The 26,848-nt window shown below is 57.2% G+C and overlaps 2 protein-coding genes across 2 annotated transcripts; one reads left to right on the forward strand and one right to left on the reverse strand.

The window, feature by feature from the left end:
• Positions 1–12,420: 12,420 nt before the first annotated feature.
• On the forward strand, positions 12,421–13,122 carry CLDN23 (claudin 23). The gene has a single exon (XM_010586140.1). It carries the CDS (start codon positions 12,421–12,423, stop codon positions 13,120–13,122), a length of 702 nt encoding a protein of 233 aa, XP_010584442.1.
• A 1,187-nt stretch (positions 13,123–14,309) lies between these two features.
• Positions 14,310–26,536, reverse strand: LOC104827775 (low-density lipoprotein receptor-related protein 2-like). Its single transcript, XM_010561025.1, has 29 exons — positions 26,466–26,536; positions 26,123–26,236; positions 25,902–26,021; positions 25,468–25,593; positions 25,161–25,367; positions 24,827–24,995; positions 24,522–24,690; positions 24,048–24,273; positions 23,572–23,697; positions 23,184–23,366; positions 22,635–22,943; positions 22,167–22,379; positions 21,621–21,920; positions 21,422–21,565; positions 20,797–21,012; positions 20,341–20,579; positions 19,302–19,488; positions 18,741–18,959; positions 18,330–18,513; positions 17,846–18,047; positions 17,611–17,775; positions 17,124–17,324; positions 16,488–17,031; positions 16,211–16,339; positions 15,917–16,024; positions 15,591–15,827; positions 15,035–15,458; positions 14,676–14,811; positions 14,310–14,366 (listed from the first exon to the last, which is right to left on the reverse strand). The coding sequence occupies exons 1-29, from the start codon at positions 26,527–26,529 to the stop codon at positions 14,310–14,312; spliced, it is 5,718 nt and encodes a 1,905-aa protein (XP_010559327.1). The 5' UTR covers positions 26,530–26,536.
• Between the last annotated feature and the right edge of the window lie 312 nt (positions 26,537–26,848).

Raw genomic sequence — 26,848 nt, forward strand, 5'->3', positions numbered from 1 at the left:
TGCGACCACCAGCCAATTCCTTATCCACCAAGTGGTCCATCTGTCAAATCCTTGTCTCTCCAATTTAGACACAAGTGTGGAACAGTGTCAAACACTTTGCACAAGTCCAGGTAGATAATGTCGGTTGCTCTTCCCTTATCCACCAACGCTGTAACCCCATCGTAGAAGGCCACCAGATTTGTCAGGCATAATTTGCCCTTAGTGAAGCCACGTTGGCTGTCACCAATGACCTCCCTAATTTCCATGTGCCTTAGCATAGTTTCCAGGAGGATTTGCTCCATGATCCTGCCAGGCACAGAGGTGAGACTGACTGGCCTGTAGTTCTCTGGGTCTTCCTTTTTTCCCTTTTTAAAAAGAGGGGTATGTTTCCCCTTTTCCAGTCAGTGGGAACTTCACTGGATTTCCACAGCTTCTCAAATATGATGGATAGTGGCTTAGCCACTTCATCTGCCAGTTCCTTCAGGACCCGTGGATGCATCTCATCAGGTCCCATGGACTTGTGCACCTTCAGGTTCCTTAGATGGTCTCGAACCTGATCTTCTCCTACAGTGGGCGGTTCTTCATTCTCCCAGTCCCTGCCTTTGCCGTCTGTGCGTTGAGCAGTGTTGCTGGAGCACTTGCTGGTGAAGACTGAGGCAAACGAATTATTGAGTACCTCAGACTCCTCCGTGTCTCAGGTAACTAGGTCTCCCCTTTCCTCCCAGAGAGGGCCCACATTTTCCCTAGTCTTCCTTTTATCACCGATGTACCTATAGAAGCTTTTCTTGTTGCCCTTGATGTCCCTGGCCACATTTAATTCTATCAGGACTTTAGGTTTCCTAACCTGATTGCTGGCTGCTCAGACAATTTCTCTGTATTCCTCCCAGGCTACCCATCTTTGCTTCCACCCTCTGTAGACTTCATTTTTTTGTATTTGAGTTTGTCTAGGAGCGCCTTGTTCATCAATGCAGGCCTCCTGGCTTTTTTGCCTGACTTCTTCCTTGTTGGGGTGCATTGCTCCTGAGCTTGGAGTAAGTGATTCTTGAATATTAACCAGCTTTCTTGGGCCCCTCTTCCCTCCAGGGCTTTATTCCATAGTACACTACCAAGCAGATCCCTGAAGAGGCCAAAGTCTGCTCTCCTGAAGTCCTGAAGGGTAGTGAGCTTGCTCTGTGCCCTCCTTGCTTCCCTAAGGAGCTTAACACCACAATTTCATGGTCACTGCAGCCAAGGCTGCCCTTGAGCTTCACATTCCCCACCAGCCCCTCCTTGTTGGTGAGAACAAGGTCCAGCACAGCACCTCTCCTCGTTGGCTCCTCTATCACGTGGAGAAGGAAGTTACTATCAATGCATTCCAGGAACCTCCTGGATTGCTTATGCCCTGCTATGTTGTCCCTCCAACAGATATTGGGGTGGCTGAAGTCCCCCATGAGGACCAGGGCTTGTGAACATGAGGCTGCTCCTATCTGTCTATAGAGGGCCTCATCTACTTGGTCCTCCTGGTCAGGCGGCCTGTAGCAGACCCCCACTATAACGTCACCTGACCCTGTCCTCCCTTTATTCCTGTCCTATAGGCTCTTGGTCAGCTCCTCATCCATCCCCAGGCAGAGCTCCATACACTCCAGCTGGTCATTGACATAGAGGGTGACACCCCCTCCTCATCTCCCCTGCCTGTCCTTCCTAAAGAGCCTGTATCCTTACATTCCAACACTCCAGTCATAGGAGCCATCCCACCAACATCTCCATGATGCCAATAAGATCATAGCCCTGCAGGTGCGTGCACGTCTCTAACTCCTCCCTATGCTACGTGTGTTTGCATTGAGGCATTTAAGTTGAGCCCCTGATGAAGCTGACTTACTGGCTGGTGTGGCTTGAATCCCTTTGTGTTGCTCTTCAGGTGCTCTCCTGCTGACCTGTGATCTCTCTCCAGGCTCTGGGCATCTATTGCTGGCACTGGCGTTAAACTGGTAGGGGTGGGATGGACTGAGGTTCCCCTCCCCTGGTGCCAGTCTCTGTCTGAAAAGAAAGGAAAGCCTTTGTCCCTGTGTGAGGTTTACAGCTACCTTGTCTTCTAACTATGTGGGCCTGCGTCCCTCACTGAGATGGGCCAAAATGCGACTGGGAGTGGCTGCATATATTGTGGGTAGAAAATTTTCAGAGCAGCTGAGAGGTAGAATTTGTGCTGTGAGTAGTAGGAGGTCCTACAGAATGAGTTAGTGGATGTTTTAGGTGATTCATTGTCTTCTGATAACTGCACAGCTCCTGAGGCATTGCTGGCATGCAAAAACAAGGTATGTCTTGGTGAATCAGAGGGCCAAGGGAAGAGTATGGGTGGTAGTTAGCAAAGACATGCACAAGTTTATCCAGGGACCAAACTGTAAACTGCCACTATTTTCCAAGGTCTGTCGTGAACTTCCTGGAAAAATTGGGTCTTCTTTGCTGCCAGATTTGGGACAAGCCCCTTGCTCCATCCTCCAAATGCAGGCACTGGTATGAAAGGCTTAGAAGAGCCAGGCTGAGCCATCTGTATGTGATACCTCCTGCCCACTTTCCAAAAACATGTCCGGTGAGTCCTCTGTGCCAGGCAGCAAGAGATAAGGTCTCACTGGTGCTGCCTGGATGATCCTGGGTGTCTCCAAAAGATGGGAGCACCTTTTCTTCCATCTCCTGCTGGCCTTCAGGACACATCTCCAGATTCCTCCTTGGCCTTGTTTTCTCTGCTAGGCATCTAAGCTCAATAATGTATTTGCCTTTACAACTGCCAAGAATATTTGACATCTTGAGTACCAACAGGTTACTTTGAAGGGGCCAGATGAGTGGCAAGGTCTGGAGGATGAAGGAGAGAGCAAGAAACTCAGTGCCAGCTCATACCTACATCGCCACTAGCTTCTCACTTTAAACCAGAGGTCAGGCATTTGTCACAGAATGAAAAGGAGCAGAAAACACAGAGGACTTTGCAATGCAGCTCAGTGGCCTTACATATGTCCCAGGGCAAACTTTGTAATTATACCTTATCCTAATTACTGCTGTAGCAGCAAGGACAGCAAAACAACAGAACAGGCACTAGCACCCAGGGCAGTCCTGGCCATGGGAAAGGACGCAAGCATTCCCAGCCCTAGCTATTAAATCCCAAATTCTGGTGCTCAGGAAGCTCAGCAACAAGCTTGCAAGTTCAGACATTTCAGTAAGGCTATTTCAAATGCAGTGGCAGGCCTGAGGGAGGAGTGCAAGGTCAGCTCTTCCATATGCACTGTGTTTCTGTTGTACACATAAGTAACATAGGGCCACTTCGCAGGGCACTAACACTGAGCCAAAGAAAAAGAAAGGACTGTTGTGTCCAAGTGCAATGCAGATGTGGTCCTGATGCAGGAGAGTAACCCACCTTTGGTACATATTGAATATTTTCTTTTGCAGACCCATGGCAGCATTGTCTGGAAGAGCCCTCCACAGTCTCTGGTCCAGCCTCCCTCTTGGAGCAAGACTATTGGCCACAGCGATGAAGGCCAGACAGCTTTGTCTAACCATCACTCAGCAACCCCCAAGGGTGATAAGCCACCACCACTCTGAGGACCTGTCCCAGGGCTGCCTCTGCTCTTGGGGGAGATTTTTTTCCTAATGTCCAGGCTGAAATCCCAGTGCTGCAGGGCAATTCCTTGCAAGCAGCTTTTTATAAAAGGGAGAGGAGAGGAAAAGAGAAGAGCAGAGGAAAGATCTGAGAATTAGCAAAGCTCAAATGTTTGCAGGTGGCCTTAGACTGAATGGGCTAGCTCTGTGCCCAGGGTTTGCCTTGCTAATGATTGCTTATCAGTGAGAAGATGGCTTATGTGCTGAAAAGCTAGTGATGGACATAAAGAAACTGTAGGCGTGAAGAGGAAGGACCAAGGGGCAGGTGACACCATCACTGTCATTTGAGGAAGGCAAATGGAAGAAACTGATGACCACTGCCTTTCTTGCATTTAGCTTTCACTTAAAAGTTGAATCTAGAGGTGAATAACTCACTGAAGGGATCAATTACCTTCCACAAACCACCAAGATAAAAAGATAACTAGCTGAGACTTTGCAGTCTCTCTCTTAGGCACCTACAGCCAAACCCTTGCCCCGGCATTGAGCCATGACAATGAACAGAAAAGGGGTTGGGAAATGGGCCAGGATTGCGAAAGAAGAGGTTCACGAACTTTCAGCTAGATGAAATGTGTATGAGCTACAGCAACACTCATTATCAGAGGAGGAGCCGTCTCCAGTTCCCAAGACATGCTCTCCAAGAACTGCTGCAGGGCTGGAGCAGAACTAAGGAAATGGCACAGAATGAGCATAGCATCCTGTTTAAAAGGCTTGAAGTCAAGTTATAGATCCATAATTCAGTGCCTGGAAAATCGACCTGTGCAGAGGATTAATTCAGAAGCACCAAGGGGCTAACATGGGGGCTGAGAAGTGGACAACTGGGATTTCTTAAGAACTATTTTATCCCAAACCATTTAAATTTCTTCTCTCAAAGATTTGGCAGAAAAAGGGGAAGCAGCAGATGTGATAATTTTGACCTCTATAGAGGACTTTGTGTTATCACATTCAGACTTCTTGTCAGAAAGGGGAATACCATCTAGATGAAGGACAGATGTAAAATTGGTGCAAAAATAGCACCTTGATCTGGTGACAAGAGCTATTCATGGCTCATGGTCAGACTAGAAGGACATATACAGAAAGGACCAGCAGGAAAATGGTCCTGGCTTTGGTATTATTCAATGCTTCCATGTTATGGGCTAGAAGCTGCGCTACGCTGCCTTAGAAATATTGTGGATAATGTTAAAGAAAATGAGACCAGAGGAATGCCAGAAAGTAGATTCATCAGGTGACCTTAAAGACCTGGCAGAGACAGGATTTGACATCAGTCAGATGAAATTCAATCAAGTCAGGTGTGAAATGCTTTGAAATTGGATCAATCCGACCCAAGGAAAGAATGAGGTGCAGGATGACACAGGCCACAAACCAGGCAGGGAACATGCTGGAAGGAAGCCTTCCTCTGTTGGTGGAGAGGAAGACATGTCACATGCTTTAAGGATGTTTACAACTCTATTTCCATCACTGAATAAGTGTCAGGGACCAAATCAGTGCCACAGAGGGGTTCATACTTAGGGGATAGAGATAGTTCACCCTAGCTTTACTCTACCCATGAGTTCTGTGTCTACCTGCCCTCTCCTTCCTGCCCAAGTGGCTGGCAGAGGCAAGGGTGATGGGGACAAGCAGCTAGCCAGGGCCAGCTGCTCTCATTACAGCTTAGCCTTAATGAAACTCCACCATGCTGGGAATAGTGTGGGGTACTAAGTCTCCATGTGGCCCACAGCTTATGCCTGCTTTGAGAGGGAGCTGATTCCTGAAGGATGCTGTGGCTAGTGAATAGGCAACCTGCCCTGGACACCCCCAGGGAAGGGCAGCCCTACAGCCAGGCACAAACACCTGGCCACCACAGCCAGATTAGTGAGAAAGTCCCACTGAGCGAGGCACAGGCCAATGCCACCAGTGGAAACCTCTCCTATCTCCCAGGGCAACAGTGATCAGGCCACCTCATCCTGGAGGCAAGACCACCATCCTGCAGCCCTCCGTACTTTCTCAGGTATCCAAAATCCTACCCACCCATATGACAACTTCCTACTGTCACCAGTATTAAGCCCCCACGGTCTCTGAGTGAGGGCACCCAGTACATCCCGGGGCCAACCGGCAGGCAATCCTGTACCTCATGTGAGCAGCAAGTCCTACCAGCCGCTTCATACAGGCTGTGGCACACTGGGCATCCTTCTAGGAGTCAAGCAGTCTCCTGGAGCTTTGAAGCAGCCTGGCATTTTAGGAAAAGAGAGGACTTCTGTGGCATTTCATAAGAACTTTCTCACCCTGATGATTTAGCGGCAGCCTTTTCAATTCAGCAGCAAAAAAGTCCTCTAGATAGGGCTGCCAGTGATGCTGTTTACCCAGTGAATTTTTATTATGAGAGGATAAGAACCATGGTGAATGGTGGTATTCCCCCTCACACACTCTCCCCACACCTCAGCCTGTAGGTCAGTGGTTTTTCAGCCAACCATGTGGGTTTGAACATTCAAATGACAGGTCCAGGCAGCATACACTGCTTTGGGATTTGCAGAGGTTGCCTGTTATCCTCTACAAGCAGACACAAGGCTAGAAAGAAGCAGATGCTGGCAGAACTGCAGGGCACAGGTCTAGAGGGGTAGGGTTTTTTACCTTGGTATAAAAGGGAAGGTACAAGGTACCCAAGACTAATCCTGCTTTGCTTGTACCTATGCTTCACATTCTCTGTGGCTGGTGATTTCACTGGCCTTTCCATGCCAAAATCAATTAGCTTTGTCTCTGCTGATGTACTGACTGCCTTAAAAGTACCTGTTGATAGTATCAGGCACACTGAAGGTAGGCTGTACTATGTGGATCTGACACCTTGCCAGGGAGAAAATTATTTTCCTTTCATTTGCAAGATTTCTCTGACTAACCTGGAAGAGTCCTGTGCTTTCCCCCAAAGGGGCAGGATCCTCCTGTGAAGTAAAACTGGGCAGCCTGTTCACCAGTAAGTAACATGGGAGTGAGATGCAGCTATCCTTCTATCCGAAATGTCCACATAGTTCACAAATACAGTGGGGGAACTTCCTATCGTCAAGACGGAAGTCTCACCCCACCGATGTTCTCATCCTGTCCACTATCAGAATAAAATTCCCATAGACTAGAAGTCGCACTGTTTCTCAGTCCCCAGAACAGGCATGGGACAGAGCTGTCTCCTGCCCAGGGCTTTCTCAAGAGGAAAGGTTTAAGCAGGTCTTTTCTCCTGTGGCCTTGGCCACACATCCAGTAGTTTGACCCACAGAGCTGACTGAACTGCTAGAACATACATAAAGGCACAGTCATAAGCCATCTGCGCTTTGGTTTCAGGCCTTTCAGCCCAACGAGAGATCAAAGTACATGCAGATGAGTCACATTTACAGTAACCAGATGAACCCCATAATGAAGAACTGCTTTTGCTTTGCCAGTTGCAACATGTTCTGCACCCACGGGCATTGGCATTGCCCTTTAGCTCCCAGGCTCTGTGGCCCAGGAACTGGACAAACATGCAGTTTCCACAGCCAGACCCAGCTTTAACTGCTCTCTTCTCCCTGTCTGAAAAGGGCTGCACCTCCAAAACCCAGCACGAGAGCTTTGTGTCCAAACCACTCTCAACCATTTCAGGACTGAGTCAAAAATAAATAGCTGCAAAAATGCTTTTTATATAATTCTCTGAACTGAAAGCAGAGTCTCAGAAGCAGCACCGGGCAATCTGGCAAGGTCAAGTGCAGCAGTTTGAAAGTGAGGGAGTTTAATGGATGAGTGAATACCTGGGGGGCATCTAATAAGGCTTTCAACAACTCATTCCCAGGATCTAGTCTGAATAGTGTTCAGAGAGAGTCACAGCTGGGCTGCAGAAACAAAGTGGGAACAACCTCAGCGCTCACTGATGGATTTACTGCTCTCTGCAGGCGTTACAGGATGCTGCCCCTGGATTGCACACGTGTATACAGCTCCCTCACGCTGAGTTTTGAGCAGGGGAAACAGTCGAGATTCCTATGGGCCTCAGGCCTGAGTATGATAAGCCACTGCTGGGTCACAGCCCCGGAGTGGGACCTGCCAGCACAGAGCTTGCAAGCCCTTGCATACCCAACCCATTCCCTGGTCTCCAATAATCCCTCAAAAGTGCATCCTTGGGGCTGCTGTCACCACCGTGGCCAGTCTGGAGGGTGGCAGGTCAATGGGCAAATGGAAGGCTAATAAATCTGCTTGCAGAAGTCACGCCCCCAAAGGCTGGAGAGCTGGGACATGGAGCTGCATGCTGGGTGCCGACCACTGCTGTCTGCGCTCCTGGGAGGACACACAGACTTCTGTTCCACATTCAGCTAGCAAGGAAGACCGCAGACCCTGTCTTGCTTGGGGGCTCGTCCTTGACCTTCCGGGGGGGCACAAAGACAGTAGTGTATGTGTCCAGGGAGGAAGCTGAGAGCTAGTCTGAGAGAAGCCCATCACAACTGCAGCTGTTTGCACAATGCAGAACGTGTCCCGGCTACTCACACGCTCCCTGGGCCATGCTTGAAAGCAAGGAGTCATCAATGGGGATCATTCATTTTGCACTCTTAGAAACTCCCCCGCTCCAAGTTCTAGAAGAAAAAGCAGCAAAATAGAATAGTCAGAACCAAGTCCTTCAACCTGGGCACCTGCCTAATAAGACTTTCCTGTGGGGAGGAGACTGAGGAGAGACTTAGACAACCAGGTCTAATGCTAAAAAACCCAGCATGGGCTGTTTGAGCCATCCTGCTTTGCTCCCCGCCTGCAGGGATTCAGGGTTTCAACAGAAGGGCAAACACAGGTGGCTAGGGGCTAGACCAGAGGAAATTGCAACCCCTCAAGTGCCCCCGGGCGCTGCTCTCAGGCAGTCCCCATCTCCTACAGCAGGCAGGACACAGGGGGCTGCCAAGCTCTGCAAAGCAAACTCTGTTAAAGCGAGAGAGAGAGTCAGCGAAGGATACACAGCCAGGGTCAAGTGTTGTGCCTGCTAGGCACCTGCCAGACATAGGGCAACCCAGAGAGGCAGAGCACATGTGCTGCTATTTGCCATGTCTGCAGACCTATCTGCCACATGGCTCAGCATCCAGCATGGGCACTTTGAACCCGAGAAGCAGTCAGGTACAATATAACTTGTGTGACATACAGGCAGCGTGGTGGCATGGGGGAGATCTTGCCATATGTGACACAGGCGAAGCCCCAGGGTCAGTGGGACGTAAACAGGAATTACCAGCTGCAGGCTCCTGCTAAACAGCCCTGGCCCTGGCTCTTCCCTGTACTGCAAACAGGACACTGAGAGATCCTGCTGCTGCTGAGGACAAGCCCCACAGCAGTGAGAGGAAAGGGGTCAGAGTAACCCCCTCGCAAATACATCCTGTCCCCCTGCCCCAGTCTCAGTGTCACGAGCTCAGCAGACAGCATAGGGGCAAGAGCTGCCTTCATGCAGGGAAGCTCTTCTCCTCTCCAGAGCCACTTTTTGAAACCTCTGCTGGACCCCAGAATCTAGATCAAACTGAGGATCACAGAAGCATCTTTGGAGACTGTTATGTGTATTTGTTCCCCAGCTGTGGCCATTTCTGGCATCAGGCAAGGCCCAGTTATTACACCAAGCTCTGCTCAGTCGGTGTGATAATGGTTGTCGTGGTTTAACCCCAGCCAGCAACCCAACTAGCCACTAGTGCTATCCACACTGACCCTACACTGAGCTACTGTCACATAAGAGACACTAGTACTTGTCCAGTCTGGGGTACCATCACCACCAGTGGCTAGAAGCAGATACCTAGGGAGGCAGGGGACAGACTGAACACAGCAATGGTGTCCTGAATGCATTCCCAGACTTCAGTGGCGCAGGGTATCTGAGGCTGGAAGCAGCAACCCGGCACTCAATAGCTCATCGTGTTTCGGGTTTTTTTTGTTTTTTTTTTTTTTCTTGGAATCAAGCTCAAGCTCTGACCATCCTGCCCTGGATCTTTTCCAGTTCCAGTTAGCTCAAGGCCTTCTGCTGCTCCTCCAATTTACAAAGGGGGGTGTGTGTGTATATGTTTAAAAAATAATAAGAAAATGCAAGCCAGCTCAACCAGGTCTGGGTACGGTTTCCATCACGTTCTTAGAGATGACTTTGCCAAGATAGCAAAAACTAAGTCACAGCCTTGGAGAAGTAGGAAACACCAAGTAAGGTGGCTCTCCCCACCCAGCAGCTAGGGAAACATGGGAAGGAAGGCAGTTTCAGCCAGACCATTTTATCTCTGTGACCAGATGGCTTTAAATGCTTCCCCAGAGCTTGGAAAGGGCCAGGCTCTGCTTTGAATTGCTTTTCATACAACCTCATTAGAAAGTAAAAGGGAAGAAATGAACAATCTATAACTTTGTGGTATCGGGAAACAGCTCTGTTAATCCTGTTTCCTTCCGTGAGCTTACTCAGAGCAGGTCATCCAGCACCAGGGCCACATCACCTAATCTGCTTATTGTTGCCCCACAATCAGAAGCCTGGGCTCCTGCCCGAAGGGCAGATGCATCCTCCTCGGCATTATTAATAAATCGGAAGGGCCCGGGTTGTTAAATCTGACACTGCTGCTTAATTGTGATGCTCCCAGCACCCAGCTTCTACTTGCTGCTGCAGATCCAAGCAGTGGCCACCTCCCAAAGCCAAGCCTGTGAGAGCGAGGGCAAGAGGGGCAGAGCATCGCTGGGGGAGCAGACAAGAGGCACCCTAGGGCAGGCACTGCAAAGCCCAGGGTGGGGGTACCTGTGGCACCCCTCGCATCCTGAGCAGCAGGCCTCTAGGTTTCTTGGCCTGTCTGGGAAAAACGTGGGCAAATCTGACAAGATGCAGAATTTCCCCCTTTCCAGCAGGGCTAGCGCATGCCCTGCCTGCACATCTGGGATGGGGGGGGGCCAAGCCCTTGCCAGCAACACAGAGCTCAGGTCTTGCTCCCACCTGCTCACAGCTATAGCATGGCCTGGCTACTCCGCAGGTCACCACTGCTTTATCTGCCAGCATTGCCACTGAGCTGTGTTTTGTCACCTTAGTAAAAATCTCCTGAGCTCAGAAGCCAAATGGCACTGATGAGCCCTCATACATAGCCCCCCAGGTCACTACCAGCCCTTTCTCTCTGCCTCCCTCTCCCCCGGGAGGACTATGTCTTCTCAGAGCCAACCTCCACCTCGTGTCCACATGGAAAGGAAAATACAGCCTCCTGCGAGAGTCAGGACTAAGAGATTTCAGACTTTCAGCTCCTGCTCCTGTCAGGGGCAGGGGTCCCATGGCAGAAGGCAGCCTCAGGCAACACATCAGGCAGGCAGCATTTAGTGTTTTGGTTGGACCCACAGTTCCAAGGGCAGTAATGGGTGGCTTGGCATGGAGTCAATGGTTGGAGTGGGGTAAAAGTTAAAAAAGTTAATGGGACAGAAAGAGAAACAGCAATCCCTAGCTTAGTTTCTCAGCTGAGGAGTACCAAATTTTAGCAAATTACTACCTGTATACGACAAAGCCAGGTGTCCCCAGTCTGGACCTATGCACAGCTGGCTGTCAGCATTGATGCCCTGCAGACACAGCTGGGGACATGAGCCTCTGGCTGAGTCCAACCCACCCCTGCCTTCCAGCTGGGCTGAGATCCAGTGATCAACAGCTCTGCAATCCAATCCCTAAAATGATCTGGCACCCACAGAGCAGAAGGGCTTCAGGGGCACTTGAGCAATAGGGGTGGGACAGAGGAGTGGGGAAGGGAGCCGGTCCAGCAGCTGGTCCAGCACAGACCCACCCAGCCCTCCAGGTGGCCGAGGCCACCAATCCAGCAATGCAAAGGTGCTGAGGTACACACATGCAGCCCTCTAGATCAGCCGGGGTTGCTCATCCCAAATTAATCCACAGAGGATGCTGCCCTCTTTTGGGCTCAGCGTGACTGGCAGAAATTCAGGGAAATTTGGAGAGGCCCAAGACCAGTGCATTTTGGGGCTCAAAACCTCACATAGAGGTTCTTCAAATGTGGTGACTTCCCATACCTATCTCGGTGGACATCCCAGGGGCTTCACCCGCTGAGATCCAGACTGCTGTGCCTGCGGGTGGCCTCTGAGCACAGCATGGGAAGGGAAGAGCAGGGCCAAGCTCAGGAGCTGTCCCTGAAGGACGAGATGCTTGCTGGGATGAACAGCAAGAAGATGAAGACCAGGGGTTGGGAAGGTCTCCTGGGCCTGGGGAGGACCACGGCGTCCTTACCAACTGTGAGAGCCACTAGCATTTCATCTTAATTAATGATTTTTCATAAATTAATTCAGTAGATAGTAAAATAAGTTCGCAGCCAGTTTAAGCAAGCCATAACAGGGTCCTGTGCTTCCCCAGAAGGGAGGAGTAGGGACCAAGCACTGCCAAGCCCTCCCAAGCGGTGACGCTGAGACATCCCAGTGCCATCTGCAGCAGCCCGGGGATGGCTGACTGCCCCCAGCACCCCCGCCCCCCTACCTGCAAGGGGAGAGGGGACGCCAGAGCTTCGGCGGTTCCCGCAGGCTCCTGCACCCCTGGCAGGTGCTGCCCCTGCAGCAGCACTCAGGGCTGGGTGCCAGCCAGCCCTACCTGTGCCGGGCTCCTCCCTGCCTGCACTTCCTTCTGCCGCTGGCACCTCCCCACAGTCCTGGGCACAGCCAGGACGGTGGCCTGCGCTGGCTTCGGGGGGCCCTGGGACTACTGCCTGACTGTGGGTTATCCCTGCCTGCACCGAGCAGCCCAGGGGCACCAGCGCCACCTCTTCTGCCCAGGTGACAGGCAGCAGCGGTAAGCCTCTGCTTTCTCCCAGAACCCCCACGGACGTCCCTGCCTCTGGCAAGCAGAAGCACCCTGGAGCCTGCTTCACCCACCTCTCCAGCATGCGGACGCCGACAGCGATGATCGTGGGGCTGGTGCTGTGCCCCTGCGGGCTCCTGCTGACACTCACAGGCACGCTGGCACCCAGCTGGAGGCAGGTGAGCCTCATACCCAACCAGCCCGTTGACCTCGTCTTAGAGCAGGGCATCTGGGACATGTGCAGTGAGCGGCAGAGCAGCCACAACCGCCACTGTGGGCAGGCTGATGACCTGGGCTACTTTGAGCAGGTGCCTGTGCGAGTGGCCCAAGGGCTGATGCCTACCTCGCTGGTGCTCACCTTCCTGGGCTTGGTGATGGCTGCCCTGGGGGTTCGCTGCTGGCAGAAGGAGCCACAGCACCTGCTGGCTGGTGTGGCAGGGCTTGTGCTGCTCCTCTCAGGGCTGCTGAGCCTCGTGCCTGCCTCCTGGTACACCCACAAGCTGTGGGCACTGCCTGCACCCGCTAGCAGCACGCTGGTTGTAGGCTACAGCTTGGTGCTGAGCTACTTGGGAAGCTGCCTGGAGATCTTGGGGGGGCTGGCCCTCACCCTCAGCTTCCACCACTGCTGCAAGCAGCGCAGGGCCCCCAAACTGCCCCCCAGCCCTGTGCTGGAGGCTGGGCCGTGCTCCACCACTGGGGCTTACCGCAGTCCCTGGGACATCCTGGAGGATGAGCGAGATGGACAGCACCAGAGGAGCACCCTGCCTTGTGACTCCGACTTGTAGCCCCAGCACAGGGACAGCAGTGGGCACAGGCCAGCCCGCCTGCCTGACACTAAGAGCAGCGCTGTCTCCTGCCCCTCCAAGCTGTGCCATTCTCTTGGGGTACCCTCAGGGCAGGCTGGAAACAAAACCAAGGACCTGGCTTGAATCTCTGCAACCTCCTCAAAAGCCTGCTGTGCTCCGGGCCCCACAACTGTGCCAAAGCCATGCTGAGTTGAGGACCAGCCATGGCTCCAGTGCCTCCATGCAGCTTTTAGCTCATCCTGCTGCACTGCACAGCAAGCTTAGGCAAAGGCAGCTCCGGTGTTCCCACGTGAGCATGGTATAGGTTAGCACCTTGTAGCCTTCAGGGCTGGAAATAGGGGAGGAGAGCACCTCCCACATGTCTCTGCTCAACTCAGGGCTGTGCAAACAGCAAAATAAATGAAGAGGAATGGGTCTGTGCTGTGGGATGGTTATGGGCTTTCTGCCAGGCAGGCTGGGCTGACAGCCAGTGTGCAAGGTTAACCCAGCTCCCCCATGCTTTGCCTGAAGCAGGGATGAAAGGTCTGTAAAAGGGTACAGGTAGCTTTTATAGCACCTTCCTCAAGGACTTTTCCCCCATGGTCAAAATCAGCTCTGGAAGAGGTTTCTCATTCCCTGAGAACAGCCCCTTCAGGGGGGGGGGGGGGGGAGAGGAAAAAAAAAAAAAAGAGAGATGACAGGGAAAAAAATAGCATATATTTCCCCTTTCATCATTAGCTTGGTGTGAGGCAGTAAAACTGGTCTCACTGGTTTGTAAGAGACACTCAGGAGGTCAGAACTGCACTATAAAATGCTGCTTGGCACCCTGCATAGGCAAGAGCTGAACCATCTTCCTTGCAGAGCTATTTGGCCAGATTTCTACCCCAGGAGAGCCCAAAGCACCCTGGTCAGCAAGCTAAGCCTTGCTGCAGAGGGACAGTGGATTGAGATGCCCTAAGTGTGATTAAGGGATGGTACAGGATGCCCTGTGTGATTCAGGGGGAGATCAAATTCAGGTGGCTGAGAGAATGTGTTGGAGCTGGAGACTTCCCAAAAAGCCTCCCAAAGCTTTTTGCTCTGGACTGTAAGTTCCCTAGAGCTTAGAGATCTGGGAAGAGCAAACCAACCTCCCCTTCCCAGCCCAGACACAAACCACAATAGCACCAGAGATGCTGCACAACATTCCTTTATGAAAATACAGTGTCAGGGCAAGATGGTCCCTTCCTCAGCGGGGCTGGCAGCTCCTGCAGAGATCACAGACAGGTGCATCAAGGATGAGTCTGAGCCAGCCTCCCTGGGCCCACCCCACATCTTGGCAGAGGGGCTCCAGCCACAGATGGAGGGGCACAGCCCCTGTACCAGCCAGACTCTAGGCACCCCCAGGTCTTGCCCCTCTTCCCCAGCAGGAGGGCAGAGCTTGCCTCAGGAGTGGGCACCATGCCAGCGCTGGGCCTGGGGAAGGATCTGCATATGGGGGCCGGGGGGGGGTGTCTTTGGGGCACCCCACAGTGGCAGGGGGGTCCCTACCAGGGCCTGCTCCAGATGCTACTCACCTCTTTCCCATCGTAAGCTTCATTCACAAAGGTATCGCTCTTGGGTGGAAGCTCTTCCTCCTCACCATCCTCTTCCTCAGGATCGCTTTCACGGTGGTACAAGGTCAGCACTCGGGTGGAGGCAGTGCTTGAGGTCCTGGGGAGGAAAAAAAGTACACTGAGGATGGCATGGCCATCTCCTAGCGATGGGGCAGATCCCAAGGTCCTGCCATAAATCCCTGGTAACAGCCTGCCAGGGTGATCGGAGCTTTCCACATAGCCCAGGAGTGCCCCAGGACACCACGGCTGTCCCTGGGCGGGGAGACCGTGTCCCTCTCCATCCCCAGTTGTACCTGGCCCAGCCCAGCCCCAGAGCTCACCTCCTCCGCCTGTCCCGCCTCCGCATGTAGGCCAGGGCCCCCACAGCAGCAACAGTGAGCAGCAGGAGAACAGCCACCCCCAGGGCAATAGGTCCTGCAACAGGCTTCACCTCTGCCTCCTCACAGTAGTTGCCACGATAGCCCAGGGCGCAGTGGCATGTCACTCGCCCAGCCTCGATAGCGCAGTCCCCGCGCAGGTTACATGTCTCACTGCTGCATGGCACAGCCCCCAGCACCTCCTCAGTGCTGGGGTGTACGACGAAGGGCTCTCCATGCTCCTGGGGGCCAGGGCCTGCGGGCAGGCTGGTGCCGGGCTGCTGAGGCTTGGGTGCAGCTGTAGGTAAGGCTGGTTTCTGTTCTTCCACATGGGACATTCTGGGTGGTGCCACTGTGGGGACCTGTGTCCCCACCTCCACAGAGGGGCCTGGAGGGATGGGCATAGGTCAGCAGAAACCCAGGTGAGACCCCCCTTCCCAAACTGGGGGAGACTGGGCAGGCTCCCCACCCCGTGCGCAGCCAGGACCCTTGCACGCCCCTGCCACGGGCAGGCACTCACAGCCAGACTCATCGGAGCTGTCAACGCAGTCAGGGTGCCCATTGCAGACCTGCTCTTCGGAGATGCAGCTCTGGAGGTCAGGGCAGGCCTGGAGTGGGGCCGGGCAGGGCAATGCAGGCATGCATGCCACCCCACGCACCAGGTGGTAGCCAGGGGAGCAGCGGCACAGCCGCCCTGCAGGGTTGGGCAGGCAGAGCTGGGCACAGCCCCCATTGCTCTTTGCACAGCTGTTGGTGCCTGCCAAAACAGCATGGGTTAGCATGGCCACCACGGGGCATGGCTCAGCCCCCCCCCAGCGCCCCAGCCTAGGGCAGCCCCAGACCCACCTTCCTGTGAGAACTGGCTGTAAATCCTTATGGCTACCAACTCCTGTTCCATTGGGAACCACCAGCTCTCAGCCCGCTCCAGCCGGCTGTGCCAGATCTTGCTGGAGCCTGGGAGACACATGGGGTCAGCACTGCTCCATCTCCTCTCGCAAGGGTGCCCAGAACAGGAGGTGGGGTCCCCCAGCCTGCCCTTCATCCCGGGGAGGGGCAGGCAGCACCCCATGGAGACTAGCAGACACCCCTGTGTCCTGGTGCAGTAGGAGGAGCTGGACAAAGCACAGCAAATGGACTCACCATTGGTTGAGGTCGTGCTCCAGAGCAGAAAGCCTTCTCCGATGGCAAAGAGCGAGAGGCCATGCAGCCCTTCCCGCACCACCCGGAAGTGGGATCCGTCCAGCTCAATGCTGCTGATGGCACCTCTCTCTGCAGGGCAGAGACGCGGGGACATCAGATGTGGGAGCACGGAGGGCTCCGGGCTGCACCTTGGGGCTGTGCTAGGCTGTGCCCTGCGGACCGAGTGCCTGAACCACTGCTACACCCCCAGCAGTGCCCTGGCTCAGCCCACACTCACCACGGTCTGCCCAGTACAGCCGGGTGCCGGCACCCCCAAAGGCGAGGCCAGTGGGAGCCCGGGCTCTCCTCCAGACCACTCTGCGGCCAGTGCCATCCATAGCCGCGCACTCCACTGCGGCGCTGGGCCGGTGGCTGCCTGCTGCCGTGACAAAGCACATGGTGGAAGCATGAGGACACAGCGCCAGCCAGGCAGCGCCCTGCAGCCCCTGGCTGAGCAGCACCAGGGTCCACTGCCCCCCCGGAGCTGCCACACGGATGCTGGGCGGCTGCCCCCCGATCCAATACAGGTTCCCACTCAGCCAGTCCAGGGCCAAGGACGTCACCGTGCCCTCCACAGCCACCGCCTGCTTCCAGGACAGCCGGCCCCAGTCCTTCAGGCGCAGCAGCCCAATGGAGTCACCCCCCACCTCCGCAAAGTACAGGCTCTTGTCTTTCACTGTGTAGTCGATGGCTGTCAGGCGGCCCACCTTGGCCAAGGGCAGGGCTTGGTGTGGGGGAAGGCCTTGGGATCCAGCCATTGCAGGCAGGTCCTTCAGGTAGACCTGGAGGAAGGAGGCAGCGCTAGGACAGGGACCCCACTCCCCTGATGACAGCGAGGACAGCAGCCCTCAGGGCCTGCTCAGGAGGACAGTACCTGTGCCACGGCTGCCGGTGACACCAGGAGGGCAAAGGCCGAATCGCGGAGGGGCAGGCAGGTGGTCTCATCAGCGGCCAGGATCAGCCTGGCAGGGCACCGGCACTGCCCGGCATGCCTGGCACTCAGCAGGCACAGGTGGGAGCAGCCGCGTGACACACACGGGTTAGGGGCTACCGGGCGCAGGGCTGGGTGCATCACCTGTGGGAAGGGCAGGCTCAGCCTCACAGCCCTGCCAGTGCCCAGCATGACTGACACCACGCCATGCTGCCAAGGCCCGGACGCGGCCCAGCTGGGGGCAGAATGGTGGGGCAGAGATGCTCCAAGAGGACCAGAGACCCTTGACCGCAAGGACTGCTGCCCAAAGACCACCAGGATGGGGGTACAGCTCCCAGTAGCTCTGCACTCAGAGGATGGCGGGGCCGTGCAGGGTGGCACCCCCAGCAGAGCTGGCACAGCATGGTTCAGGGCTCCCCCAGGTAGGTACCTGGAGGCCATGGGGCTGCCCGTGTCGCTTGAGCAGCACGGTTCTGTTCTTGCCACTGGCCTTGTCCACTTGCTGCACGGACCATGCCTTCCTCTCCGACCAGTAGAGCTGCCCCTCGCACACCGCCGCTGCGAAGGGGCTCCGGACCCAGCCCAGCTGCAGGACCTGGCAGAGAGGCTGTGAGCACCCACCCTGGCTCCCATCAGGAACCCATCACCAGAGCCACACCACAGACCTTCACACTGGTGCCATCCAGATGTGCAGAACCAATGCTACCCAGCTTCTCATCCAGCCAGAAGATTCTCCAGGTGGGGAGGTCGAGGGCCAGTGCTGTGGGCCAACCCAGCCCCTGGGCCAGCAGCACATGCCGCCGACTCCCATCCATGGTGGCCTCCATCAGCCGTGGGTGGCTCCCCACCTCTGACCAGTACAACAGCCTGGTGGGAAGAGAGGTGCTGGCCCACAGACCTGGCACAGTATCGTCCCAGTACCAGGGCAGCCCAGAGGAGCAGCATGGAGCTTCCCATCCCATCAGGGATGCACTGAGAGCTCCACCCAGGGCAGGGGCAGGTGCCTTCTTCCCCACTTGCACATCCCCAACAGCACCCAGGTGAGGCCATCCCAACTCTTCCCCAGCCTGTCCACCTGCCTCTGTGGAGGAAAGCAGGGCAGGGCAGGGATGGCAAGGAGGTCCCCATATCCTCTTGTCCCAGACTTACCCTGCCAGAGGCTGGAGCACCAGGGAGTGGGGCTGGTCCAGGTCTCCATCCATCACCACAGTGTACTCTGGTATCCCTCGCCAGGCAGCCCCCAGGCGAGTGGCCAGCACCTGCCCTGCTGCCCCATCTGTCCAGTACAAGTTCCTCCCAAGCCAGTCCACTGCTACACAGTCTGATCTCACACCTGCAATGCACTCAAGAGTCAGCACCCGTGGGGTGACAGCTGCATGGCCCTTTGGCACAATGCTCCCTGCCCAGGTCCCCTCCATCCCAAGAGGTCTGGCTCCACCCAACCCTGCTCCCACCAGCACCTCTCCACACAAGGGGACAGAGCCTGGCACCCACTGCAACCTGGAGATTGCACAACCACAGAGGGGCCAGCCCTGCTAACCCCACACTGTCACAGCCCACCTTTCACCAGTGTGCCTTTCTTGCCCGAGTCGAGGTCCTGCCAGCGGATGCTTTCTGTGGCCAAGTCCATCCAGAAGACTTTCCTCTCCACCAGGTCATAGTCGAGTGAGAAGACAATGCGATCCTTGTCAGTAGCCAGTAGCACCTCCTCACGCCCACTCCGCAGGCCATAGGACAACACCTCTGACTGCACGGCCACGAGCAACATGGGCTCTGGTCCTGGGGCAACACAGGCACCCAGACTCTGCTCAGTGCTGGTGGCCCCAGCACACACAGGCAGGAATCATGGCGCTCACAGGCATTGGAGCCTGCTGGGACTCGGCCCTGCCGCACAGCACGTTCCTTAGCTAGTGCAGGTGGATCTTCCAATCAGCCATGGGCTGGCAAGCAGCAGCTCACAGCTGAGTGAGGCCCGGGAGGCCACATGGCAGAGGGGACAGGACCATTCATGGGACTACAAGGCTCATGGGCAGCAGGCACGGGGGGCAGGTACCCACCGGCTCCTGGTGTACCCTGGAGTGCCATGGACCTTTGGTGCTGCTTGACCGTCACAGGGCTTACCAGTGAGTTTGCAGACACGTCCGTCAGGCTCCAGCAGGTAGCCAGGGAGACAGCCACAGCTGTAGGACCCTGGGGCATTGAGGCACGTCTGGCTGCAGGCTCTCTCACCCCACTCCATGCACTCGTCTATGTCCACGCAGGACAGACTGTCCTCGGCCAGCCGATAGCCTGGGTCACACCAGCACCGCTGCGGGGAAAGGGGCTGTCAGGGTCCTGCCTTGGGGACACATGAGGCTCCCTCCTGCAGCTGAACCAGGGCAGCATGGCAGGGTAAGCCCCTGGACCAGGACTGCTGGCACTCACAGGGCCCTGGGGCGAGGGGTAGCAGAGATGAGCGCAGGACCGCTGGCAGGGCACAGAGCAGTTCCCCCCCTCATCCGAGCCATCTGTGCAGTCCTGCTGGCCATCGCACACCAGGGATGCATTCAGGCAGGCCCTCAGCCCACATGGGTACTCGTGACTCTGGCAGGGAGCAGGCTGGCCTGCAGGGACATGTAGGGAAACCTGCCCTGAGCCTCATCCACCAGCTCCTTTTGCTCAGCTGGGGCAGATTCAGCTGCTCCCGCAAGGTGCCCAGGGCTCACTGCAGCCACCTTCAGAGCTGTGCCTGTAGCCTGGCTTCAGGTTATCCCAATCCCAAGGCCACCAGCCCTATAGGAACAACAGCTACCTGGGGCCTGGAACCACCACAAATGCTTGGAAGAAGCAAGAAGCACACAGGGCCTTTCGCCTCTGTACAGACACGTCCCCACCTCCCTCTGTGCTGGGCACCCACCAACCGCCCCTGGGTGAGACACAGAGGGGATAAAAGCAGGGTGTTGCTCACAGCCAGCCTCATCGCTGCCGTCTGTGCAGTCACTTTCTCTGTCGCAGCGCCAGACATCAGGGATGCACTTATGGCCATGGGAGCAGCCCCACTGCTGGTCCCCACACAGCCTTTCCTCCCAGGGACAGCCCTACAAAAAGCAGAAGGTGAACAGGGCCACCAGCACTCCTGGGAGTGAGCGGGGACAGGCTGTGTCCCCACCACCCCACTCACCTGCTCGTCTGTGCCATCCCCACAGTCGGTGGCACCATCACAGCGCCAGGCCTCCGGCACACACTCCCTGCTGCGGGGACACGCCACCTCACCCGTACGGCAGAGCAGCGGCCGGGGCACAGCGCAGCCCTCCTCATCCGAGCCATCCCGGCAGTCGTGGTCGCCATCACAGCGCAGGGCCAGGGCCACGCATTGCCCACTCTGGCAGGGGAACTCAGCAGGACCGCACTCCTTCGGCACTGCGGGCAGGTCCAGGGCTGAGCGGTGGCACTGTTCCCATCCCCATCCCCTTCCCACCAGCGCAGGCATGGCACTGAGCAGGGTATGGCCCCTCCAGCTGCTCAGCAGGTTGCCCCAGGCAGTGCCTGCTCCTAGACCCACAGGAAACTTGGTGCACCCACCTGTGGGACAGGCAACCCCCAGAAGCCCCTGTCCCATCCAGCCCCAGGGTCTCACCACAGCCCTGCTCATCGGTGTGGTCCAGGCAGTCGGCGTGGCCATCACACAGCCAGCTCTCAGGGATGCAGCGGGTAGCAGCGTCACAGCGCAGGGTGCACTCCTGCGTGGGGCTCCAGCAGCCTGTCTCATCCGAGGCATCAGGGCACTGTGGCACCCCATCGCAGTGCTCCGCAGCCCCGATGCATATGGCTCCGCTCACACAGTGGAAGGCCCCTGGGGAGACAAGGCTCCTTGCTAAGCCTGCAGTAGGCAGCCAGGGTGCCCAGACTCTCTGCTAGCCCCCCAGTGACCTAGAATGGCCCCATGCTACAGCGAAAGGGCTTGGTCCCTCCTAGTCAGTGCATCTCCAGCAGCCTAGGTCCCAAGCAAGACCAGTGAGGCAGTCTCAACTCAGCCACATCTAGGTCACCACGAGCAGCAGGGCCAGCCCTATCCCCTTCTGACAGCACCTCCAGCCCAGCACCAAGCTCAGAAGAAACCAGTATGCCACATCACAAGCACCAGAGCCCAGGACACACTCAGACCTTCCCAGGGCCCCACCCCACCAACCCCACCAGGAAGCGGCCAGCAGCCCTGGCACAGGGCAACCCAGCTGCACAGGGGACTGAAGAACGGCTCCTACCTGGGGTGTCACAGAGCTGGGCACACCCGTCCTCATCAGACCCATCTGCACAGTCCTTCTCCCCATCACACATGTACTCCTGGTCCACGCACTCGGTGCCATCACGGCAGGGCACATGCGTGCGAGGACAGGAGAGATGGAGGACTGGGGTCAGGGGGCGTGCAGGGCTGGATGGGAGGGGTGGGGTATGCGGCACTACCCGTGCAGGACTGGTTGGACACTGGGTGATAGTAGTTGGCCATGGAGTAGTGGTCTTGGTTGTCAAGGACCGAGTGGTGGTGGTGGCAGCTGGTTGCACAGTGGTGGTCTTGGTTGGCGCGGTCCGGGCAGTGGTTGGTGCTGGGGTGGTCTTGGTTGATGTGGACTGGCTGGTGGTGGTTGGTGATGTGGTAGCCTTGCCGGTTGGTGCACGAGTAGTGGTGGGCACAGCGGTGGTCTTGCTTGGTGTAGGTCTTGTGGTGGAGGTAGTGGGCTGAGCAGCAGTGGTACTTGTGGTTGTCTTCATAGTGGTGGTCACAGGTGGAGGGAGCGGCAGGGCAGACTCCTTGCTTGGTGGCACTGGCAGAGGCACAGGAACATGAGCCTGGATTTGGGGCTGTGCCATCCCCACACTCCAGGCACCTCCAAGAGCACCCCACATAGCCACCAGCAGCCAGGCACCCTGCCCCAGCTCAGAGCACCACGGGCCACCCAGCCCCATCAGGTACAGCACCAGGGCCAGGCACAGAGCCGTGGCCACTCTTACCAGCCTGCAGCTCCGAGCCTACGAAGGCCACCACTCCCTGCACGCTTGCTGCCGGCATGGACAGCACAAGGGCCAGTGTCCTCCGGTCCCACAGCAGCAGAGCCGTCCCGTTTGCTGACACCAGGTATGGTTCAAAGGCAGCCACAAGGCCGTGGGACCAGCTGGGTGCCAGCGTGACTGCTTGCTGCTTCGTCAGACTCAGTGCCCGTAGGCCTGCGAGGCAGAGGGATGGTGTAGGACCCTGGGGCCCACAGGCACCCCTTGTGGCCCACCGCATGGCCCACCCTGTGCCCCCATAACCCACAGCTATGGCAGGGACCTCATGGCTGAGGCCAGGGGCTGAGCCATGGGACAGAGTCTGCCCCAAGAGCACCCTACTGCCCAGGCAGGGAGCTACTGCACGTAGGGCATGGCTTGTCACTCCTGCCTATAGCAACCACCTCCGCTCTCCCTGCTCCCAGGACTCACCCAGGACTGAGCTCCAGAGCAGGCTGAAGCCTCTGCTATCCATGGCTGCAGGCAGGTCTCCAGGCCAGGTCTCATTCCAGGCATCCCACGGAGCACCCCCAGCCAGGCTCAGCTGCTGCAGGGGCTGCCCACGGGCTAACCAGTACAGAGCACCCCGCTGCCAGTCCAAGAAGAGGTGCTGGATGCTGCTGCGAGCATGGTGCAGGATGCGTGGGGACATGTCAGATGCCTGGATCACTCCGATGTCCCTCCGGTTACACGCGAGCCAGTACAGGTCCCCCGAGCGGATGTCCACACGGACAGAGCAGACTTGGCAAGAGTAGGCAGGCAAGCAGTTACAAGGCTGTGCCATGACCCCACTCCTCTGCCTAGTCCCTCCTGCCCCTAAAACTAGGGCACAGCTGCCCAGTCTCTCAGCACAGCCCCAGCGTGGGCACCATGGGACTGCGGGGCTCTGCACCCAGGAGATCCTCAGGCCTCAGGGAGCACGCCCTCCATCACCTCATAGGGTCTCACCTGGCAGCCCAGTTGCAACAGCCTCTCTCCTACCAGGGTGCCCCACAACACGCAGCAGCGTCCCATGGTCATCTGTCCCGTAGAGCACCGACCTCTGCCAGTCCACGTCTTGCAGATGGAGAGGCTCCTGCCACTCCTGCACCCGTTTGCTGTGTGCTCCAGGGCCCACCTGCACCAGGGAGATGGCCTTCCCCGATGCATACACGATGGACAGCTCTGCAGGGTGCAAGGGCAGTGTGTGAGCATGGCTCCAGGGGCACTGGATGGGGTCACCAGCATAAACCAAGGCAGAAACGTAACAGCACTGGTGTGTGCTGGGAACCTCATCCCAAAGCCACAGCCCCTTACGGCCTTCCCTCTGACTCCCACAGTGATGTGTCCCAGCCCCGGCAGCCAAGCCCACCTTGCAGACACTGCTTACCTGTGCACTTCCCTGAGGGCAGGAGGAAAAGGCCCTCCGGACATGCACACTTGTAGCCCCGAGGGTGCACAGGGGACAGAAGGCAAAGGTGACTGCACAGGCCCGGAGCACACGCAGCAGTGTCTCCTGGAAGCAAGGGGACATTAAGAGCTCAGGCAGCCGTGACCGCCCATGCCTCTCCTGATCCCCCAAAAACACAGGCTGTCCTGGGGCTGGATGCGGGCTGGCTACCCCAGGCAGGGTAGCAGTATCACATGAGGTAGGAGGGCTCAGGTCTACCTGAAGCCATGGGACTCGGCTGCTTTCCTACAGGTTCATAGATCCCCTCTCCCACAACCCCTCATCACAGGGCCTGGAGAGCCATCAGGCAGGACCCAGTGAGCTCCAGGACCCAGCACAGCCTCCCCCAGCACCCAGGGAAGCAGCAGTGATGCTGCCAGCCCTGCACTGGTGCAGGCGCCCAGCAGGGTACTTACGGGGAGGCTGCTGCAGTGCATGCAGGACAGTGAAAGCCGAGACAGGGGCACGGAGCAACACTGCATGCTCCTGGGGAGACACCCGGGTGGCCGACACCAGCTCTGTGCCATCAGTCCAGAAGAACCGGCTCTCAAACACAGCCAGGCCCAGTGGCTCCGTGTGGCTCCGCAGGACAGTGGGAAAGGAGTGGCGCCCACTGCCATCCACCTGCAGCGTCTCAATGGACTGGGGACAAGGCAAGGCATGGTCACCATGTGGCACCCCACACCCTGGCACTGTCCCACAGCCACGGGGCTCACAGTGGTGCCTTCCGCCTCCCAGCCCAGGGATGTGTGGCAAGACCTGGGCACTGCTCCGTGCTCCCTCCCATGCCTTGGTTGTAGCCACAGGGGAACCAGGGCCACCCTCCCCACTCCCACCTCATCGCCTCCCAGCACCTGGGGGGGCAGAACCCTGCTGCCCTGCATCCCTACCTCCTTGTACTCGCTGATCCAGTACAGCCTGCCAGCCACATGGTCCAGGCTCAGCCCCACAGGCTCCTCCATGGACACCACTGTAAGCTCCCGCCAGTTTGAACCATCCATACCAGCTGCAGCAATGACTGTTCGGCCCCTCTGCCCTCGATTGACCCAGTACAGGGACCTGGGGGCAGGCACTAAGCACCCACTTCACAGCATAACACCAGTGCTGCCACAGCCCCACAGCAGGCATGACATGGTCAGCACCAGCATCGCTCACCCAGGAACCCGGGGCCAACCCTGGCTCACTCACACCTCACCTTGCAGCCGGATGCACTGTCAGCTGCTCTGGTGCCACGTCCTTCCCCAGCACTGTCACGTAGCCCCTGCCATCGCCCAGCCCCGCGCAGATGGCTGCAGGGTGGCTACTGGCCCAGTACAGCTGGCCTGTGAACCAGTCCACAGAGATGCTGTTCACCTCCCCGGCATCTGCAGAGATAGAGCAATTTAAGGCACACCACCCCTGCTCTGGGCCAGGGGGCAAAACCCATGTTGCCCCTTCCTCTACAGGAAAGGCAGGGCTGGGGCGGCAGGCCAGCTCTCAGCTCCCATCTCAGCCCCACTATGGCACCCAGCACCCTCACTCCTCCCCACCTGCATAGAGGGGCTGCGTGCCCTTCCCTGGGAGATGAGCCCGGAGCTCGCCCTCCTCTGTCAGCCAGTAGTAGGTTTCTCGGAGCAGGTCATACACCAGGGCACGGGGTTTGGTATCGGTGGAGAGCAGGGGCCGGTAGGCTTGGGTCCGCACATCCAGAAGGGCCAGGTCCTGCCCCACGGCCACCAGGATCTGTGTCGCATTGTCTGCCAGGGCGAGGGGGATGTCAGCCAGTGAGCGGGGACCTGGCTAGCTGGGGTTACGGCCCAGCCCCTCGGACAGCCCGGGCTGCCCGGCTCACCCTACCTGCCACTTCGCAGGTGGTGCCATGCCACAGGGTGTAGCCCTGGAGGCAGGCGCAGCTGAAAGCGCCCAGGGTGTTGCTGCACAGCTGGCTGCAGGGGCTGTACTCCAGGGAACACTCATCCACATCTGCGGGGATAGGTGCAGCCAGAAGCCTGCCACACAGCTGGCTAGCCACCCCCAGACAGCATCACCACTGCTCCCCAGGGACCACAGGCAGGCTCCCTAGATACCAGGACCTGGGCCCCAGCCCCAAAACGCACCAGCTGCCTCTGGGACATGACCTAGACACAGCCTTTGTGGGGCCAGGTGTGACAAGCAGGCAGGAGCAGGGCTGAGCCAGGCATTCCCATGCAAGCGCCGGCTCCGGGGAGACCCTGCTTTTGGCAGCCGAGGCTGCACATGCCCAAAGTATGTACACCCTGACCTCTCCTTACCAGCACAGTTCTGCCCATCGGCCTGCAGCACCCAGCCGGCCCCACAGGAGCACTGCACTCCCCAGTGCGTGTCAGTGCATGTCTCTGCACAGCCCCCGTTGCGTACGAAGCAGCTCCGACCTGCAGGGACACAGCAGAGGGGTGACACAATGCAGGACAGCTCTGTGGCTCCCCCAGGCCCCAGCCACACAGGCAGTGGCCGGCAGCCACACGCAACTCACCGCATGTGCTGGGCTCGTCAGTGCCGTCCACACAGTCATCCTCATCATTGCACATCAGGGACTCCAGGATACACTTCCCCTCGTCGCACCGCATCATGCCAGGAGGGCAGGGAGCTATGGTGCACACAGCTCATGTCAGGAGGGCAGACCGATACCAGGTGGGCACAGGGAAGGCTGTGGGTGCCTGACTCATGGGGAGGCCCCGCAAAGCATCAACAGGTTCCCGGGATGCTTGCCAGCATCCCAAGGGGAGCTGGGGCCCAGGAAGGCAAAGTACCCCTTACATCACACATGGCCTGGACAGGTCTCACCCCACTGAGGAGCATCCAGCGTGCTTGCTTACCACAGACATCTTCATCCGAGGAATCACCACAGTTGTCAATCCCGTTGCACTTCCACTCGGCCATGATACACACCCTGTTCCTGCACTGCCACTGCCCAGGCAGACAGGGCTGCTGGGGACACCCTTCCTCATCCCAGCCATCCTCACAGTCCTGGTGCCGATCGCACAGCTCCCAGTGTGGGATGCAGTGGTGGGTGCCGGGACACTGCACCTTCTTTGCCCCACACACTGAGGGAACAGAGCAGCACTCACACCCTGCCCTGTGCCCCCAGCCACCCCCACTCAGCCCCCCCAGCAGAGTCTACGTACCGCAGTCCTGCTCATCAGAGCCATCCAAGCAGTCAGCAGCACCATCGCAACGCCAGCTGCTAGAAACACACCGG

The sequence above is a fragment of the Haliaeetus leucocephalus genome, unplaced genomic scaffold (assembly GCF_000737465.1).
Source record: "Haliaeetus leucocephalus isolate CR32 unplaced genomic scaffold, Haliaeetus_leucocephalus-4.0 Scaffold140, whole genome shotgun sequence".
NCBI lineage: Eukaryota > Metazoa > Chordata > Aves > Accipitriformes > Accipitridae > Haliaeetus > Haliaeetus leucocephalus.

Bases quoted from the DNA above. Each gene is read 5' to 3' on its own strand.
- CLDN23 (XM_010586140.1), top strand. From the start codon at position 12,421: ATGCGGACGCCGACAGCGATGATCGTGGGGCTGGTGCTGTGCCCCTGC.
- LOC104827775 (XM_010561025.1), bottom strand. From the start codon at position 26,529: ATGGCCGAGTGGAAGTGCAACGGGATTGACAACTGTGGTGATTCCTCG. The intron at 19,489-20,340 runs GTGAGTGGGGTG...CTTTCCCCGCAG, and splicing joins GGGATGGCACAGACGAGCAG to CGGTGCTGGTGTGACCCAGG. The intron at 18,960-19,301 runs GTAAGCCCTGTG...GTGTTGCCCCAG, and splicing joins ACGTGTCTGCAAACTCACTG to GACCAGAGCCCATGTTGCTC.